The sequence below is a fragment of the Elephas maximus genome, chromosome 8 (assembly GCF_024166365.1).
Source record: "Elephas maximus indicus isolate mEleMax1 chromosome 8, mEleMax1 primary haplotype, whole genome shotgun sequence".
Classification (NCBI taxonomy): domain Eukaryota; kingdom Metazoa; phylum Chordata; class Mammalia; order Proboscidea; family Elephantidae; genus Elephas; species Elephas maximus.
In genome coordinates, this window is record NC_064826.1 from 45835531 (window position 1) to 45855606 (window position 20076).

Below are 20076 nucleotides of genomic sequence, written 5' to 3' on the forward strand. Positions count from 1 at the left end.
ACATAAAACAGGTACTCTTGAAAATGATAACATATGTGGTATATATGAGGTAAGGGTAAGCAATAATATTTAAATTTATACTATGATCATAGACTCATAAGTTTCTTATCTGTTTATTAGGGACGCAGCCAAGAAAGTTATATTGAGAAAATATACACTAGTAGTAAGTGGCAAAATAGAATCTGTATCTCTGGACTCCCAGCTGAACATATGATTCCGTTATACCAAGTAGATATTAAATTAAAAACATTCAGAATTAAAAACCCTCAGAAACCATAACCTCACCAGGAGGATCATTACCACTGCCTTGATTCCCTGAACACCTAGGAGAGAATGCATACTTTTTGGAACCGTCCTAAGTCCCTACAATTAAGGCAAAGCCAGCAAGAGTGAAGCTGATGTGAGCATATCTGCAAGTCTGCTGCTGGTCCAGCACAAACCATGGTGGAGGATGGGACAGAGAGAATAATGGCGTGTGGGGATATTCATTGGCCTGTGACCTTCTTGGCATACCCGCTTCAAACACACACATTGATTATTTAGCAAGGCCAGATGGCTGGCTTAGCGGCCTGACAGCAGCCGTGCCCTGTAGTGCCCCCAAAGGGTGCGTGCCATTTATAAACCACACTGGAATTCTCTGTTGTTGGGTTGATGGAAGTGGATATAACCAAAGGCAAATGTTTTATGTCAGGAGGAAAGGGCTCAGGTTTACAGTTGGAGCAGAAAACCTTGGCTGCTTTCTGCCAGGCTCAGCGGTTTTACTGCTGTTCATCACCCTCAGAACAGTGAGTGGTAGAAATTGTGGATATTATTTTCTCCAAGAGTCACTGGATCATGGTGGTAGGCAGTATATATACTTTATTCAGACCCCAAACTTCACAATTTTTTAATCCCTTGTATTAGGAATCAGCGAAAGTTTAACTCTGAGATGGAAAAAAAAAAAAGATTTAATAAGTAGGTTCATAAAGTTGATGCATGTTTAATCTATTTAAGAACCGTTTTCCAGCATTTGAGCACTTTGTTTTCCACCTTTTATACCCAAATATTGTGCAAATAGTAGATCAAAAAAAAAAAAAAAAAAACCCAACCTGGTTGCCAGAGTCGATTCTGACTCATATGAGCTATGAGTAATAAAAATTAGTAGATCAGATTTACCAAAATCTCCTCTTGGCTCTGATTGGTTAATCAATAGCTTATATTACTAAATGGCTTCCAAATGTTCTGAAATGCATATTATTTACTCATTTCGACTTGTGCCTCTGATAGTCAAAATTGGGTTTTATCGTATTACTTTAATTGTTGAAGGGAAAAATAATGAGTGATATGTTTCACTTGAATTTGCCAAATGTTAAAACATTTGCTAGCCAAAGACATCTGTTTTCCCATGGCTTTATGTAGCTTAGGAGAGCTGGCGGCATAATGGTTAAGTGCTCAGCTGCTAACCGAAAGGTCTGCGATCGAACCCACCAACTGCTCCACAGGAGAAAGATGTGACAGTCAGATTCCATAAAGTTTACACCCTTAGAAACCATATGGGGTGGGTTCTACATTGTCCTATAGGATCACTAGGAGTCAAAATCCACTTGAGACAACGGGCATTGTTAAAGTGAAGCTTAAATTTCAGTTTCCTTTTATTGGCATCCCTAGGCTTGTAATTTACAAACAAAGGAGCTGAATTAGGGGGCGTGAGAACACAATCCAGGAACCCCCAACCTTGCTTCAAGGTCTGACAAACTACCTGAGGGAAGGAACCAAAGCTCGCCTGGGGGTGGGGCATCAGTTTTCCCTAAGTTATCCTGAAGACAGACAAGATGTCCCTGTGACTGACTCAGGGGAGTGACGAAGAGGTGACTTTTGTGACTACAGAAAAACTTCTTGCTACTGGCTCTGGGTGGATCCACTAGTTTTTTAATTTCCTAAAGAGTGGTGTTTTGGACTGATGCCGTTTATTCCAAGGTGATTGAACATAGATTTAAACAGCCTTCTTTTTAGCTCTGAAGGCTGTATACATCCCCACTTGACAGTTTTATCTAGTCCAAAATCTAAACACCAAGATTTATGCCGGAGAACAATTTGATACTGAGTCCTTTTGAATGCCCACAGAAGTACACTTTCTATTCTTGGCGCTATATAACCAGCTTGATTCCCCCATATTCTGAAGGAAGAAGCCTAGTTTGGCTCTATGTAATTTCTTAGGGTTAGAGGGAGCAAAGGTATTGTAAACAGACATAAATCACAATTTTATTTTGGCTTGTGAAATATTTATTTCATGCAACCTATTAATCCAGGCTTATTTTTAATATACACATGAAGGTTTCATTTTTTGATATATTAATAATATTTTCATAATCATATTTTTAATAGTTGGAATTCATTCATATTAATTAACACAGAGGGATTATATGGAGCCTTGTTCAAGAATTATGGTAGGTATGTGGCAATATAAAGTGGTTTTACATCCTGTTCTTAAATAGCTTATAATATAGCTATACTAATCTAAATCCAGAAGAGAAGGACCAAAACACATTTACAGGAAAATACAAATGCATCAGAATGGCATTCTGCCTCCCATCTCCTCTGAGACCTTGCTCTAAAAAGTTTGCCCTCTTTCCTGTTCCTGCAGTCTTTTTTTAACTGACCCCTCCTCCTCAGCAGTTAAACATGCAGAGCCACTACTTACTTAAACAGGAGTTCCGTCTGTGCATGTACCCCTCTGACCATCATTCTTCCTCACACCTCAGCTTCTGGAAAGGGCAGTGTGTGTTCCTAGACTTTACTCTTAACCCCATCCATTGTCTCCACTCTACAAAGATGATCGTCTTCAAGGTCACCAATGACCTGCTAGGTGCCAACCAATTCAAATGACTCTGGACCTCACCTACCTGACTTTCCAGCACTTTCTCAGTTCCCTTAAAAAGTTCTTCTTTTTCACACATTGTACATTTTGGGGTTGGCAGTGTTCTGTCCTATGGCTTCTTTTCATACTTTTATATGAGTCCGAATCAACTCAATGACAATGGGTATATTGTCTCTGGGGATTTTCACACTATGATTTTTCACCTACTTAGATCTGTTCATTTGCCTGCGGCTTGCTAAGAGTCAATAATGCAAGTGATGGAGAGCAAAGTTTGGAGCTATACTCACCTGGGTTTGAATTTCAGCTCTGGCTTGTTTGAGCGATATAATCTCTCTGTCAGTTCCATTATCTGTAAAATGGAAAAATAACAATGTCTACCTTTTTGGCAGTCTCGTACCATTCCCTAGAGCCTGGCACAATGTTGTATGCCCAGAGAGAAATAGTAAAGTTTTAAAGATTAAATGCAATAATAAAGTGCGTAGCATAGTGGCTAGCACATTAATGTTCTGTAATGTTAGCAACAATGGGCTCAAGCATAACAATGATTGTGGGGATGGTGCTATGAGTCAGAACTGACTTGATGGCACTTTTTTTTTTAACAACAACAACAAAGGGCACCCAAATGTAAGTGCTTAATGATAATGATAGCTAACGTTGTTGTTCTTCTTGTTGTTAGGTGCCATCAAGTCAGTTCCAACTCATAGTGACCCTGTGTACCACAGAACAAAACACTGCCCAGTCCTGTGCCATCCTCACAATCAATGTTATGCTTGAGCCCATCGTTGCTGCCACAGTGTCAATCCATCTCAGCAAGGGTCTTCATTTTTTTCACTGACCCTCTACTTTACCTAGCATGACGTCTTTCTCCAGGGACTGATCCCTCCTGACAACATGTCCAAAGTACTTGAGACAAAGCCTCACCATCCTTGCTTCTAATGACCATTCTGGCTGTACTTCTTCCAAGACAGATTTGCTCATTCTTCTGGAAGTCCATGGTATATTCAATATTCTTTGCCAACATCAAAATTCAAAGGCATTAATTCTTCTTCAGTCTTCCTTATTCATTCTCAGGTTTCGCTTGCATGTGAGTTGATTAAAAATACCATGGTTTGAGTCAGGTGCCCCTTAATCCTCAAAGTGACATCTTTGTTTTTTAACACTTTAAAGAGGTCTTTTGCAGCACATTTGCCCAATATAATATGTGGTTTGATTTCTTGACTGCTGCTTGCATGGGCATTGATTGTGGATGCAAGTAAAGTGAAATCCTTGACAACTTCAGTATTTTCTCCATTTATCATGATGTTGCTTATTGGCCCAGTTGTGAGGATTTTTGTTTTCCTTATGTTGAGGTAGAATCCATGCTGAAGGCTGTAATCTTTAATCTTCATGAGCAAGTGGATGCCCGTTAGGTACCTCAAACTCAGCATATTCTAATCAGTTCTGGTTAGTGACTCCGTAATTAACCCAGTCACTAAAACCAGAAACCTAGGTAGCATTTCTTTGCTCCTTCCTTTCTGTCCTCCAAACCTATATCCAATGTGCCTAAGGCCAAATTGTTTTACCTCCTTAATATCTCTTAACCAATCCTTTTCTTTCCAACTCTACTCCCATTGCTTTGATTCAGGCCTTCCATATATTTATCAAAATGCTCTTTCAGGAACACAAACCTTATCTTGTTACTCCCAGCTTCAATCCTTATAACTGTCCTCAATCACCCTGAAGAAATCAATAGCCTTTAGCCTGGTTTTCAAGGCTCTGCATAATCTGACCCCATAATCTGCATACGTCTCACCCCAATCTCTATCTGCATTGAGGCTCTTCCCACACTTGCCACCCTTCCTTAACACCAAATTCTCCCCTTCAGCTGTAATAAGCATTTACAGTTCATCGAACATGCCGTGCTGTCCCCTAGTGCCTTGACATATGCCAATTCCTTTCTCAAAAAATGCTCTCTTCATTACCTCCTCTTCCTTTCAAATAGTGAAGAACTCATCCTTAAAGATCCAACTCAAGTGTCTTCTCCTTCATTGGCTTTATTTTTATCACCATTCCACCTTGTACTCACTATTGAATTTAGTTCACCAATAGCAATTTGTACACCTGTAGCATTATGTATTGCATTGTAATATGTTAACTTCTATATTTCCTACTGCAATTTAAACCCATGGATTGAGCAGGAACTAGATTACTTTTATATTCCAAGAACATGTGATGGTTTCTAGCACTTAGTAGGTACTCAAATATTAGTCGAGGGAATGTATGAACCACATAGAACAGGTATAACCAGTTGCCATCACGTTGATTCTGAGTCATAGCAACCCCATGGGTGTCAGAGTAGAACTGTGCCCCATGGGATTTTCAGTGGCCTCTGGGTAGACTCGAACCTCCAACCTTTTGGTTAGCAGCCTTTTGGACCACCGAGGGACCCCTTTCCAAGATGGTCTAATTACTATTTTGTCTTTATTCGCCAGCCAACCTATACCTCCTGTGCCACCCCAGAAAAGTGTTTAGAAGTGCCTTTAGGCATTATGCACGCCTTTTGCGTTGATGGACTTTATTAGGAACAGCCCTATGGAACTCACAATTAGAGGGATGTTTTTGCAAATGATGTTCACTACATTTTCAGTGCCCAGAACCACATGAGAAAATTCTCTGATGTCTCCTTACCTGAAACCAAACTTAAAGCCTCAGGACATACATCTTACATACTTCTCACCACTGAATGTATTTTTTTCTACCCTCATTTATCATCAGCTTTGATTTCTCCCACTTTATTATTTTGTTTGGGTGTCTCCTTTTTTTTGTCAGCCATCTTAAATCCATTTTAGAACAAGGTAAATTGTACAATTTATCCCTCTGTATGTAAAGGAAAGTGAAAAGGAATATGAAGTAAGGCAAAAGGAAAAAGATGACATATGTACAAGTCAGTAGGAGGGATGGAAAGAGGAGAGTATCAGAATTTTCTAAAACAATGGTTTTAGCTAGAATATCTTGCTGACTTCATTAATACTTATTCGGTTAACATTTTTGGAGTACCTATATGCAAAAAAAAATTTTTTTTTTTTTTTTTTATGTGCAAGACACCATGTTAGGCAATATTAGGATACTGAGATGAAGAAGGTTTAGTCTCTACTCACAGGACCTCACAGTCTGATCAGCTCTAATTTCTACTCTCCTTTTGGGATTATGACTGAGATAAGGAGAGGATACTTTTCCCCAGCCCACAAAAAATTAACTCTTTTAGTTAGGGTATAGACCAAGCTTCTATGGCAAAATACCTCAAACTACACCAGTGGGTTGACAGGGGGCTTAAATGGGCTGTAAGTTTATTTCTTGGTGTAAAAATGGCAGGCAAGCGGCGTCTGACCTCCTCTAACCTCACAAGGGGGAAAGAGGACCAAGATCAACAGCGCAAGGCTAATTCCTAGGAGGCAGAGGTCAGACATGCCTCCTTTCTCAGCCATCTTTATCAATTCTGACAGCAAGCATCTCTCCCACGGCACTCTCTTCTTCTCTGCTGAGTTTGTTAATTCATTGCAGTGGCCACATAGAACTCATAGACAATACTCATGATTTGGGGGTTTATTAGGGAAGTAACAGGTTACAGTTCAGGTTCAGGAATGCTCTGGATACAGTTCTTTCATCAGGACAGCTTCTTCTCAGCTGTGCCTGCAGGCATGCCCCTGTCTGGACCGCAGCCTCTGCCCTGCTTGGGCAAGAGTTACAAAGCTCTTTTAGCTCCGTCAGTAAGTACCCAGAGGTACCCCACTCTACCAGTAAGCGTCAATCCGAAGGTGCTCAACTCTAGCTCCATGGGTCAGCAAACCTAGCTTCACCAAGTGCCCAGAGACATCCTACTCCGCCAGCAATCCACCTGCCCAAAGGCACTCAGCTTCTTACTCCGTGGGCAGGGCAGCCCACTGTGCCATCTCTTGCTGACCTGGTTCTGCTGCTGTTTTTCTACCACTGCTTCTCACCTTCTTCAGTGTTACAGCTTTCTCTTTCCTGGTCTCCTGGTTCCAGGAGCTTCTCAGCACAGGGATCCCGGGTCCAAAGGACAAACTCTTGGTTCTTCTTTCTTGGTGGTGGTGGGATCCTCTCCCGCTTTGGAATTGGCTGTCTTTAAAGATGGCAGGGATGGCAGAGGGATGGCAAAACTGACCAGTCCCCTTGGTGGCTCACAATTACCTTATTTGTACAGTTCCACTCACTCACTTGAGTGGGAGTTACAAGGCCATGGTGAGAATGGCCACACAAAAGTGATCCATTGCACCGCACTCGGTCATGAACCAGCCCAGGAGTAGGTGGTCTAGGGCTGGTGGGGCGGCTCCATTGTTAAAAGCCCATAGCTCCCATCTCTAGGGACCAAGCTGGCTGCTCCAGTGCTTACCATCTCCCTGGAGTAGGAAGGAGTAAGGGCTCAGGGAGCATGTCATTTCCATTAGAGGGCATGAACCAGACCTTAAAGTGCCTCATGACACTTCTGTTCTCATCCCTATGGCCAGAACTTAATTCCTTTGTCACATGAACCTGTAGGATAGGCTGAGAAATATACTTCTAACTGGACGCCACAGTTCCAAAACCCACTGCTGTCGAGTCAATTCCAACTCATAGTGACACTATAGGACAGAGTAGAACTACCCCACAGAGGTTTCCAAGGCTGTAAATCTTTCCTGAAGGAGACTGCCACATCTTTCTCCCAGTAAGTGGCTAATGGGTTTGAATCACCAGCCTTTCAGTTAGCAGCCAAGCCTTTAACCACTACTCCACCAGGGGGCCACAAGTCCAGTTGAAATAAAGAGGGCGACAATATATAGTGGTAGACCTCTAGCAATTTCTGCTAATGTCAGCAACTAGATTTCTACATATTATTGTTATTAGGTGATGATGATGACATCATCATGATGATCCTAATGGCTTTCCTTCCTACCTTTGAATGTTATTTACTTTCCTTATGCGCTCAGGCTTCAGGCAAATCTATAACTGCTCTTCCTGTACTCTTTCCCATCAATGAACTTCATCTCTTCTAGTCCTCAAAGATCTAAAATTAAAAAAAAAAATTATTACAGAGTAATATTTTTTAAGTAGAATATTTGACCCACATTTCACATGGTATATTGTTTTATAGTCAGATTTTTCACTTAAGAGCATTTATTCATATTAGAGTCAAATTTTTGAAAATTTGTAATTTTCTCCAGAAGGAGTAGGGGCATGAGCATTGTGAGATAATGAGTTACAAGTTTTATTGTTTAGGGTTCCCTTATTGAAAGCTCATCGTGGGACTAAATATTTATGAAAGAGCTCCGTCCCCTAGTCGTAGGTTCTAAAGACACATCTTAGTTTTGCTCCTATTTCATTTATCTTACAATAGGAGAGATGATAAGTTGTTACGAGACACAACTCAAATTAAAGTGGGAAGTGGGGGAGGGAAGGAATAGAAAAATATTTCCTAACATTGCTGGTTCAGTATATAATTTAGCTGTCTTTAAATATTAAGTAATCTTTTATACTGATCGTTAAGTGTATTCCTGAACATAGGAAGAACTATTTTCACTCTAAATTTATAACATTTTTGGAAGCTTAATTATCATACTCGAAGGTCAAACAGTGCTCTATTGCAATAAAATACAAAAAGTAATAAAGAAATTATTCCTGGGGAGATGAAAGTCTAGGTTCATGGCTCATTAAATGGTAACTTCACAGACCCTGTCTAATTTGTCATATTTAGCTCTGGAAGTTTAATACATTTGAATTTCAAATTAGGTGAAGTGATATCTGAGGCAAAACTACCTAGGGCTTTTGAATTCCAAAATGATTCAAGAGATGTAGTTCCTGTAACATAGTACCTTTATTATAAGAATTGCTGTCATCATACATGTAGTGTTTGCCTGACTCAGAGGGTGAAGTGATGTATAGTATAACACAAAGTTCATTAACCACTTCCCATTTAATCTGAAAAACAATTTTTTTTAGGCCTCAATTCCTTCTTTCTGCCTAGTAAATTGAAATCTTCATCCTTTCTGCTGAATAATTTGTTCAACAAGTTGGCTGAAATTTACAAGTTCTTTTCCTGTATTTTGGGGAAATCCTAGTGACATAGTGGTTAAGAGTTATGGCTGCTAACCAAAAGATCTGCAGTTTGAATCCACCAGGCATTCCTTGGAAACCTCATGGGGCAGTTCTGCTCTGTCCTATAGGGTCACTATGAATCGGAATGGACTTGATGGCAGTGGGTTTGGTTTTGGTTTACTGTATTTTGGGGTCACATGATTATATAAGTTTTCTTCCAAAATAAGTCAGTCGAAAGAAAGACACACACTGTCAAAAGGATAACTTTTGAGGATTAAACACAAGCACATTCTTCTAATGTGCCTATTCTAGGCTGCATGACCTCATGGATGCTGATGGGCTCAGCTTTTAAAAGAACATAAGCACAGAAATGCTTTAAAAAGTAAAAGAAAAAAGAAACTTTACTTTTAGCATGGAATTGTCTGTTGGATAAACTGAATTGATAATGGGAAGAATTTGTGTTTAATATTTTAAAACAAACAATTGCTGTCCAGTCAGCTCTAACTCATGGTGACCCCATGCATGTCACAGTAGAATTGTGTGTGTTCCATAGGCTGGTTTCTCAGAAGTAGATTAGCTGGCCTTTCTTCTGAGGTGCCTCTGGGTGGATTTGAACCTCCAACCTTTTGATTAGCAGCCAAGCGTGTTAACCATTTGCAATACCCAGGGACTCCAACTGAATATTTAGAAACTATATGATTCGTGTTTATGGTATTTACTAAAAAAAATGCAGTGGTTTAATCTACTGAGATATGATCCAGAAAAGGATGACTGTGAGCTCTAAGATCTTAGATGCCAATATGGAATTTAGATGTCAGTATGGAATTTAGATGTCAATATGGAATTTGAGGAGTTTGCTTCCTGTTTACAGTTAGAGAAACTTTCTGATCTTCGATTTCTATCTACAAAGATCAGCTAGCACTGTCTTGACTAATGCCAGTGTCTTAAGGATAAATTGTGAATTAGAATCTGTGAGATAGTCTAAATAATTGGAAATAATAGAGAAAATACATTTAGTAAATGAAAGGTAACGTTGTTCACAGAGTAACTAACTCTAATGCCAAGCAATAGTTATTTAAAATTAACTGTGTTCAAACATTGGAAAGGAAGTGATGCATGGTTATTTTCATACTACAGTGAAGGTCAGATTAATTTACACTGAGTGGAATAGGAATGGAAAATAGTGAGCAATTAAACCCCGCACCTGAGATAAAGATATTCCTTAGGAAGAACCCTGCAGCTCCTGTGACTCTATCCAACACCAGCACACAAGTGTGTTACATACGTGGGCCACGTGCTTTCCTTCATTTACTCGTGTCAGTGAATACTTTTTCTGCTTTTATTTTAAGCAAATAAATAGTGACCTTTTTTAAAGAGGCTAAGAATCATGTCATTCCTTTGAAAATTTAGGTACTGAATTTGCTTGTTTTCATGTTTGACCACCCAGCCTTTGTGATGTGAATTGCTTTTCTTGATGTGAATTGGGACTTTTCATAACTGTTTCATATAATAATCACTCACCTTCAGTATTCTTTGTATAACTGTCTTTATCAAATCTGCATCAGTATGAAGCGCTTGTCTGTTTAAGGCGGTTCTAGTCTTTTTCTTATGTTAGCTGATGGTGATTAGCAAACCATTTCAAGAATAGAAAAACTGAGTAAAAAGGAAGTTCTACAGCAATATATTTTAAAGTACTTTCTAAAAATAATGATTTATTTATTTATTTATTTTTATTCTCAACTGTATTAGCTAATCCATTTAAAATACCCATTCCTGTTCTCTTTATGTAGTCTGTGACATCGTAAGAAAATGCATACCTCATCTTCTGGTCATTTCATAGTACTCTAGCATCTAGGAAAATGCCCAGCTAAGCAAAGACCTAGAATCTCACTGAAACATTTCATTACTGATCTAAAGCTTTGTGTTCTACCAAAAGAAAAAATCTGAGTGAATGCTGCTAGAGAGAGAATTTGGAGGAAAAATAACTATTAAGTGGCACTATCACAAGCATCAAGGAGTTCCTTGGTGGCACTAATGGTTAAGAGCTTTGCTACTGACCGAAAGACTGCTGGTTCAAAGCCATCTAGAGACACCGTGGAAGAAAGGCCTAGAGATCTGCTTCTGAAAGATCACTGCCATTGAAAACCCCATGGAATGCAGTTCTACCCTGAAACACATGGGGTTGCCATGAGTTAAAATGACTGGATGGCAACTGGTTTTTAGTTTTATCACAAACATCAAAAGGAATCTAGAAAAATAAATCATAAAGCGTACATTTATGGGAGCCCTAGTGACACAGTGGTTAAGAGCTCAGCTGCTAGCCGAAAGGTCAGCATTTCAAATCCACCAGTTATTCCTTGGGCACCCTATGGGGCAGTTCTGCTCTATACTGTAGGGTCACTATGATTTGGAATCAACTCGACGGCAATGGGTTTGGTTTTGGTTTGGTACATTTATGAGAGATGTTGACACTCATAAAAACACATATTACCTATCTAGTATGAAAGGATTGTGGTTGTTGTTATTAGTTGCCATTGAGTAGGCTATCGTTCATAGTGACCTTACGTACAACAGAATGAAACGTTGCATAGTCCTGCACCATCTTTATGATCTGGTATGTTTGAGTCCATTGTTTTGGCTACTGTGTCAATTCTTCTTTAGCAAAGTAGAATCTTTGTTTTAACTTGCCTGTGTAGCATTTCATATTTATCCGTGGTTTGTTGTCCATGACTTTTGAGTGAATTGATTCATTTTAATGACTTTTGCATTCCTTAAGTTATTAAGATATACCTTAAATTCACTTTCCCGTTCAGTCCAGTTGTTTGAACCCAATTAAGCTTTACAAAGGACATGATTTTTCTAATTTTTTTATGGATCTCAATGACATTTAGTTTCTGGGTAATTATTACAGAGATACATGATTATTCTGAGTGAAATCTAAAGTTCACTGAAAGATGGAAACGTTTACCCTTTCTGTGTTCTTTTAACACAAATAGGGATATGCCATCTTGTCCACAATTATTAACAAATTAATAGATATTCAGAGTTAAGAGTTGAGTTTATCTATCCTTTCCCAGTGCTTATGGGTTACCTTGGAATGAACCATGAAATCCAACTGCAGGGTAAGGTACCCCGTGATAGTTATATTTTAATTCTAAAATACCATCAAATATTTGTCCTCTAACCATTGTATTCTTTAGAGGAGTTTACAAGTTATTGGTAAAACTTTCATGTTATGCTGAAGATAAACAGTATTTATGGGAAGATGAATCATTTAATAAGTAATTAAATGTTTGTATAAACCATTGTTGACCCATGGTAGTGTTCTTGGAAGTGAACTTTTTTTTTTTTTTTAGTGTAGGATGTACAACTAATACTTTTTATGAATCTAAGAATATTCAAATTTGTTAACATTTCTGTGTTGGAATTAAAGGTGAGTGCCTCACAGTGTAAAGTTCTGTCCAGCCTCAGTGTGTGGTCTCGTGGGTCTTACCAATCACACTAAATCAGATTATCAAATTTCCTCAGCAGTGGTCTCCCCAGATACAGAACCACTTCAGCTTGCCTTCTTCTCTCTCCAATTCAGGCTCCTCTGACAACTAGTAGGGCCCCTACCCCTAGTATATCCTCCCCTGTGCATCCTTGTGGTCATCTGAACTGGTCTTATCACAACCATAGAGATGCCCAGAAGAAACTGGGATATCTTTTCCATTTCTCTTAAGGGTGTGTTCTGTCCTTTCTTTCTCCAAGGCCAAAGCCCACTCTTTTTTTTTTTTTTTTTTAAATAATTTTTATTGTGCTTTAAGTGAAAGTTTACAAATCAAGTCAGTCTGTCACATATATGCTTATATACACCTCACTACATACTCCCATTTACTCTCCCCCTAATGAGTCAGCCTGCTCCCTTCTTCCAGTCTCTCCTCTTGTGACCGTTTTGCCAGTTTCTAACCCTCTCTACCCTCCCATCTCCCCTCCAGACAGGAGATGCCAATACAGTCTCAAGTGTCCACCTAATACAAGTAGCTCACTCTTTATCAGCATCTCTCTCCAGCCCATTGTCCAGTCCCTTCCATGTCTGATGAGTAATCTTCGGGAATGGTTCCTGTCCTGGGCCAACAGAAGGTTTGGGGACCATGACTGCCGGGATTCTTCTAGTCTCAGTCAGACCATTAAGTCTGGTCTTTTTATGAGACTTTGGGGTCTGCATTCCACTGTTCTCCTGCTCCCTCAGGAGTTCTCTGTTGTGTTCCTTGCCAGGGCAGTCATCAGTTGTGGCCGGGCACCATCTAGTTCTTCTGGTCTCAGGATGATATAAGTCTCTAGTTCATGTGGCCCTTTCTGTCTCTTGGGCTCATAGTTATCATGTGACCTTGGTGTTCTTCATTCTCCTTTGATCCAGGTGGGTTGAGACCAATTGATGCATCTTAGATGGCTGCTTGTTAGCATTTAAGACCCCAGATGCCACACTTCAAAGTGAAGCCCACTCTTTGGGAACGTATTTTGCTCTCTCTTTTTCCAGGCCTAGAATGACACCGTCTAATTCTCAGAAACAAAACCTCCCAGTTTAAGCCATTTGGCATCTTTATGTCATAGCTAGAGCCTGTCCTGCAATTTCAAACTCAATGGGGCAGAGAAACTGGGTCAAGGTAGGAGGTGGGGTGGGGGCAGTCAAGAATCAATAACAGACCACCACAATGTAGAGTTTAAAAACATTCCAGCAATATAGAAAGATGAGTCAGGACCATTTCAATGGCTGAGGAGCAAGAAAGGTATAATGGAGATATGCCACTGGGTGGGCACTGGGAGGTTGACAAATTAGGACCTTTCTGGCAAGCATGCATTTTAAATTTTGTAAAAGAAAGAGTACAGGTAGTAAAAAAAAGGGTAAAATCTACATAATTCAGGAATTTAGCAATCCATTCATGTTCACTAGTGTGAGTGAAAGCAGGTGCTACCAACTGGGAAAGGAATAAATGGTGTTGAGCTATGTTGTACTTCTTCAGGCTACTTATTATAAGTTTTCTGTAATGTATCTACTCTGGTGAATGTGGAAAAGATGATAAACTACCTACAGGCTTAGAAAATTTGTTTAGACTACATAAAACTAGATTAATATAATCATTTACTCAGAGATTATTAAAAATGAGCTTCCCAGGCCCAGTACTTCGCTAGATTTTTAGTCATTTTTGTACCTCACATGTGTTAATATTTTTCAAAGAAATTTGTGCCTTTAATTAAGTTTAATGTGTATTAAGTATGTTCCTCTTTTTGAAGAAATGTTTAGTTCTCTCAGACAGTGGATATTTTTACTAAGAAATATTGAATTTAATCTTCCTAACCAATGATTTAAAACAATTTAAATTTGTTGAGTTAAATTAAATCCAGGTGAGCTCTTACTGGGTGTTTAAACTACCCAGACCACTTATACTAAAGGATTTTTTGACAACAATAGAAATGTATTTTTGCATTTTTCCAAGACTTGGACCTTCAATTAATCATTTTCCAAAATATCATAAAATATATTGTAACTAAGAAGTAGCTTTGAATTCAATTTAGTATTTATCGAGAATCTCTTACTGGCTTTGGATAGTATCTTGGTTTGGCATATTTTCTGCCTTGAGGAACTTCTACACGGGAAAAAAGACATATTCCTAATACAAGGAACAGTTGAACATGCTGTAAAAATGAGGGCTGAATTGTAAGACCCCATCAAAAATCAATTGCCGTCGAGTCAATTCCAACTCATAGCGACCCTATAGGACAGAGTAGAACTGCCCCATGGGGTTTCCAAAGAACACCCGCTGCATTCAAACTGCCAACCTTTTGGTTAGCAGCCGTAGCTCTTAACGACTACGCCACCAGGGCTTCCTGGTGACTAAGATCAGTGGTTTCTAAACCTGGCTTTCCATCAGAATCAGCTGGGCAGATTTTTAATCTACACATTCCAGGCTTCCAACCCTAGAGATTCTGATTAGTGGGTCTTTTTTTTTAAATAACCCCCCGTCACCCAATGATTAGGCAGGGCAGTGAAAGAAGCTGGATGCCAAAATAATTTAGAAAAGGTAGGGATTGATGTGGAAACTTCTTGAGATTAGAGTAAAGCATTTTATAATTTATCCTCTTTATCGGGTCCAGGTCTTAGTCACCAGAGTCACTTAAAAGAAAATAGGCAACTTTCTTGATGTTTCCGCCGATATTTTATTATACGAATCTAAACATTGTACTGGCTAGTAAATATTTTAAATTGATAATTACCGTAAGTCTTCCTGCATTGAATTGATCTAATTTATTTCACAGTTTTTTGAAGTTCCATATTTTATATATATCCATGTTCCCCCTCCTACCCCTAACAATTTATCCCATGAATACAGAGAATCCCTTCTGTAAAATAGCTAATATTGGGCATGGTAAACTGCCATAGTATCTTAGAAACAAGGCAAAACAGACAAGGAAAAATCTCTTTTCGTTTTAGTCCTTCATTATTGTTGTTGTTCTTAGTTGCTGTTGAGTCTGTTCTGATTCATGGAGACCTTATGTATAACAGAACGAAACATTGCCTGGTCCTGTGCCATCTTCGTGATCACTGGTATGTTTGAGTACCTTGTTAGGTGATCATGTCAATCCATCTCATTGATGGTTTCACTTGTTTTCATTGACCCTCCGCTTTACCAAACATGATGTCCTTTACTACTGATTGGTCTTTCCTGATGATGTGTCCAAAGCAAGCAAGTTGAAATCTTACCATCTTCATTTCTAAGGTGCTACAGAATCTCATGTTCTCTCTTTCTTGAAACAGTAGTCCGCACGGTAATTAAGAGTAAGGCCTCTGAGCCCCAAATCCCTGGGGTCATCTATAGACTCTGATTAGCACAGTGCTTTGATAGTAAAACTTTCTCCATAGTTATTAGCTTTGTTAAGGCTATTTTGGCCTCTCCTTGCAACCCTTCTCTCTTTTCCTTATTTCCCTAATAGAACTCATTCTTCCTCAGTTTCCTTTGCTACTAGCTCTTCTTCTTCCACCAGTTCCTTAAGTGTTTATTTCCTCCTCACCTCACTTTTCTTTTTATACTCTACATTCTTCTTGGGTTACTTGGTCTTCTTCTATGACTTCCACTACCTTTTGTCTGGTAATGATTCCCTAACTGATGTGCAGGACAGATCTCCCTACTAGCTCTAGCTCAGCACTGTCCAGTAGAAACACAGTGTGGGCCATATATGTCATTTTAGATACTCTAGAAACCACATTGAAAAGCAAAAATAAATGCATGAAATTAATTTAAGAATATATTTTATTTAACACAAAATATGTAAAACATTTAAATATAATGTAATCAACATAAAAGTATTGAGATATTTTACATTCTTTTTTAATACTAAGTCTCCACAATCTGGTGTGTATTTTACACTTACAGCACATCTCAATTATTGGAAATACTTGATCTGTATTAAGATTTCAAAAAATTTACAATCAAAAGTGGATTTACATACCCACTCATTGCAAACATTCTTAAAAGTCTTCCAGTAACTGAACTGAGTATCAAAAAGTCATTCCCCTTTAATATCCATACCCACATTGACAAAATTTGCTCATCTTTTTAGAAAATTGATTTAATTTTATAGTAAAAGCATATTAATTTCAAAACTACATCTGTCCAAGTCAAGTAAATTCACTTAGTCTTGTGTCAACTTAGTCTTATTAATATGGATTCACAGGTATTGCATAAAATGAAAAGCAACTCCAAAGTTACCAGTATCAACAAGGCATTCTTCAAATTCTTTTATACTTTTTGCATTCAATTTAGATAATGCTCTCAGTTACGATTAAAATCGTCTGCATGTTGATTCATGTTAAGAAAATGTGTAAAATCATTATTATTGATTTGTAGTTTGAGAAGTTTCTATTTCAACATAAATTCTCTTACTTTTGCATCTAGTTGACAAATTTAGCTTTAAATTTTCCTTGGAGCTTCAAATTAGCACATTCATATGCAGCGTGATATTGGTGAGAAAACATACATCATTCTGCCATTTTTTTGCCTTTGATTATTCAATAATGGGCATGTATTTCTTTTGTTTAAAAAAATCTTTAATTGGACGTAACCTTCAGTAAATGTTTGTAGAACTCTCTGGAAACTTAACCAATAAGCATTGCGAAAAACACAAGATCATTAAATACACGGTCTTCTATTTCTCTCGAGAGCTCCATAAACTGGCAATAATCCAGAGCATTTGCATGTGTGCACTGAAAGATATTAACAACTGTATCTGTGACACTTTTCACAGAGTCTGTTTCAGAAAAGTTAGCACAGAAATTTTCAATATGTACTAAATGAACATATATATCGTATGAAGCAATAAGGTAAAAATCTGTCTGGATTTTTTATCTGACACAGCTGGATAAACACAACGATGTCCATGCTAGAAATGAAAATTTTCATATATAGCTGAAATTCGATTTGTTTAGTATGACCTGAATTTTATAACTGTATTTATGATTATTCCTGGATTTTGCTTTTGTTGCTTATCACTCATCTTTCTTTTTTTTATCTTTTGATCCAGCTCCAACAGAGGCCACTATGCACCCACATCTAGGTAAGTATTTAAGACCCTGAAGTCATTAGCCTCTACTTGTTTTACCCCTCTGGCTATGTGGGAAAATGTTACAGACATGAGGAAATTTTGCATTCTCTGCTTCATTAATTGTTCACTAAATTTGGAGTCAGGTCCAGATTATCCTTGAACACAGTACCTTCCAGAGGCGGCTATCATGCTGCCCAGCTAGGGGCTCATGTACCTGCTAGTACCCTCACCCTTGGGGTTCTGCTGGGTATGGAGCAGATGTGACCTTTTAGTAGAGTGTTCTAATGCTGACTTTTCTCCGATCCGCTACCCACCATAAATAGTAGAACATGGCAGCTGAGGGAAGTGTGGAGGAATTAAGGTAATTTGAAATTAGGACTGCATTGTAGAAGGAGAAATAATGTGCTCATTTCTCCAAAAAATGAAACTGCTTAAGTAACTGTCTGCTTTTTTAAATGACACCGTGTAAAGTAACCACCTCTCATTCTTCTCATGATCTTTTCATAGTACCACGTATTTTATGTATTTAGTGACCCAGAGTTCTTGAGGCAGTGTTAAGTAGTGATTAAGAGTACATATTCTGGAGCCAAACTGCCTGGTTTTGTCTTATCTCCACCACTTACTAGCCAAGTGACATGTGCAAGTTACTTAACCTTTTCTGTGCCTCAGTTTCCCCATCCATAAAATGGAAGTACTAATATTATCTACCTTATAGGATTTTTATGAGGGCTAAATGAATTTGTATTTGTGAAGTGTACGGTAAATGATATATAAGTGTTTGGAAATAAACACTCGAAAAATAACCACTAAGGCTTACCCAACAGCTTTTGTAAAAATTCTCTAGAAAATAAATGGTCTTTAAGAGTTAAATTTCTCACTTGAGTCAGTGAAGACTTGCTTTACAAGCAGCTTCCTACGCTACTCTATTTAATAGGAAGGAAGAGAAATCTTACTAGCTGGTTCCAGCCTTTTTAGATGTCTCTCACTGTGGGACCTCCAGATAGGTCAGTTATTTGTCTCATGGGTTTTTCCTTTCAACCTATAAACCCAATTAATTTATTTTTCTCTTTGGAAAATCTGCCTTGAGAAGCTCTACTTTTATGTAATGCTACAGCTTGGGGCTTCTCTTATTTGGCAGACAAACGTAGGCGCTTAGAAGCATGCCTTCTGGCAGCTGAGACAGGCTGGTGACCCGCAGTGGCCCAGCCAGGTCTCTGCCAGGTTGAGTATCTGAGAGAACTGCACCCTGTAGGCATTTCAGGCACTGCAGCTAATCGCCGAGAGGCATCATTAAATCACTCCCATGCACAGAATAAATCGCAGCGTTCTCTCCAGTGTAAATCCATATTCCCCCTGTTTGCGTGCCTAAGGCTTCGTCTCAGCAGCCATTCCTCTCCATACGTGCTGATTCACTGGTTTCCGGTGACTTCGTTATGTGCTTACCTGCTGGCCTACCTGGTTCAAAGAGGACTGGGACTGCTCTAGGTGGTGATGTCACCACAGAGAATTTGAAATGATGCTTCTAGATATTTGGAGGTGATTTTAATTGCCCAATGATGTCAGAGAATTCTTTTTGAGTGAGCCAAAAAACGTAAAATATCTCTTTAGAAAAAAATATAAATCTTGACTAGTTTCCTATTGATCGGACGATACGCTTTTAATTTTTTCACAAAGCATATGTTAACTAGTTCAGACAAGATTGCAAAGGAACAGAGAATTTTGATTAGCTGAGACAGACTTTCTAAGCAAATCATGGGAATCAGATGAGAGGATCTTTTAAGTACTAAATTAATTTTTTACAACTTGAGTAGAAGTAATTATCATTTATCACACATACTTACAAATGAGCATACTTGTATTGTAAGCTGGCCATGAAATCGTTTTTATTTGCCTACCCCTTCAGTGGAAATAGCATGTACTCTACAGATGAATCACTCTTTGCTCTTGGCATCCCGAAAGTTCTTCTAGAGCTTAAAAACAGATAGTGAACACAATCTCAAGTGCAGTGATAATATATTTAAAACCATGGATGGTTCCTGGCATGCCTCCTGACTCCTAATATGACTTTCTGTGGGAGTTTTATTTATTTATGTAGATAAATTCTCTTATGCAGTTCAGCGAAAAAAAAGTTTTAACAAACTAAAACATATTAAATAAAAAATGAGTGAATATAGGTTACGAGAGAAAGAACCAGAGCAGGAGAGATAATAGCAACGAGAAGAGGGAAATGGGTCAGTAAATATTCGCAATTTTAGCTGGCAATAAATGGCTAGAATGCTCTGTCCCCTAACATGCTTTAAAATGACACTGAATCTGTTCTGGGCAGTGTCTTGGAAGCCATGGATGTGTATGTTGAGAACATGAGAGACAAGTCCTGAGTGGCTTTTCCTTGTAGGTTAGTGTTGACCTTGGCCTTCCTGCCACTCATACCCAATGATAGTTTGGTAGGCTTCTCTTTGGGAGCTCTGGTTTCCAGACTTCTAGGTGTCTAAAAGACGAGTCCCTGGGTGGTGCGGGGACTCCAGTTTGGACATCGAGAAGTTAAGTGCTAGCTGAAAGGTTGGTGGTTT

General features: G+C 38.7%; 1 protein-coding gene across 2 annotated transcripts in view; it reads left to right on the plus strand.

Moving 5' to 3' along the window:
- RELN (reelin) overlaps window positions 1–20076 on the plus strand; it is a 526658-nt gene that overhangs the window by 229927 nt on the left and 276655 nt on the right. For both annotated transcript variants that reach the window (XM_049893075.1, XM_049893076.1), the window contains exon 5: window positions 17486–17518. In XM_049893075.1, coding sequence (XP_049749032.1) covers window positions 17486–17518 — 33 coding nt within the window. The remainder of the gene's footprint in view (window positions 1–17485; window positions 17519–20076) is intronic.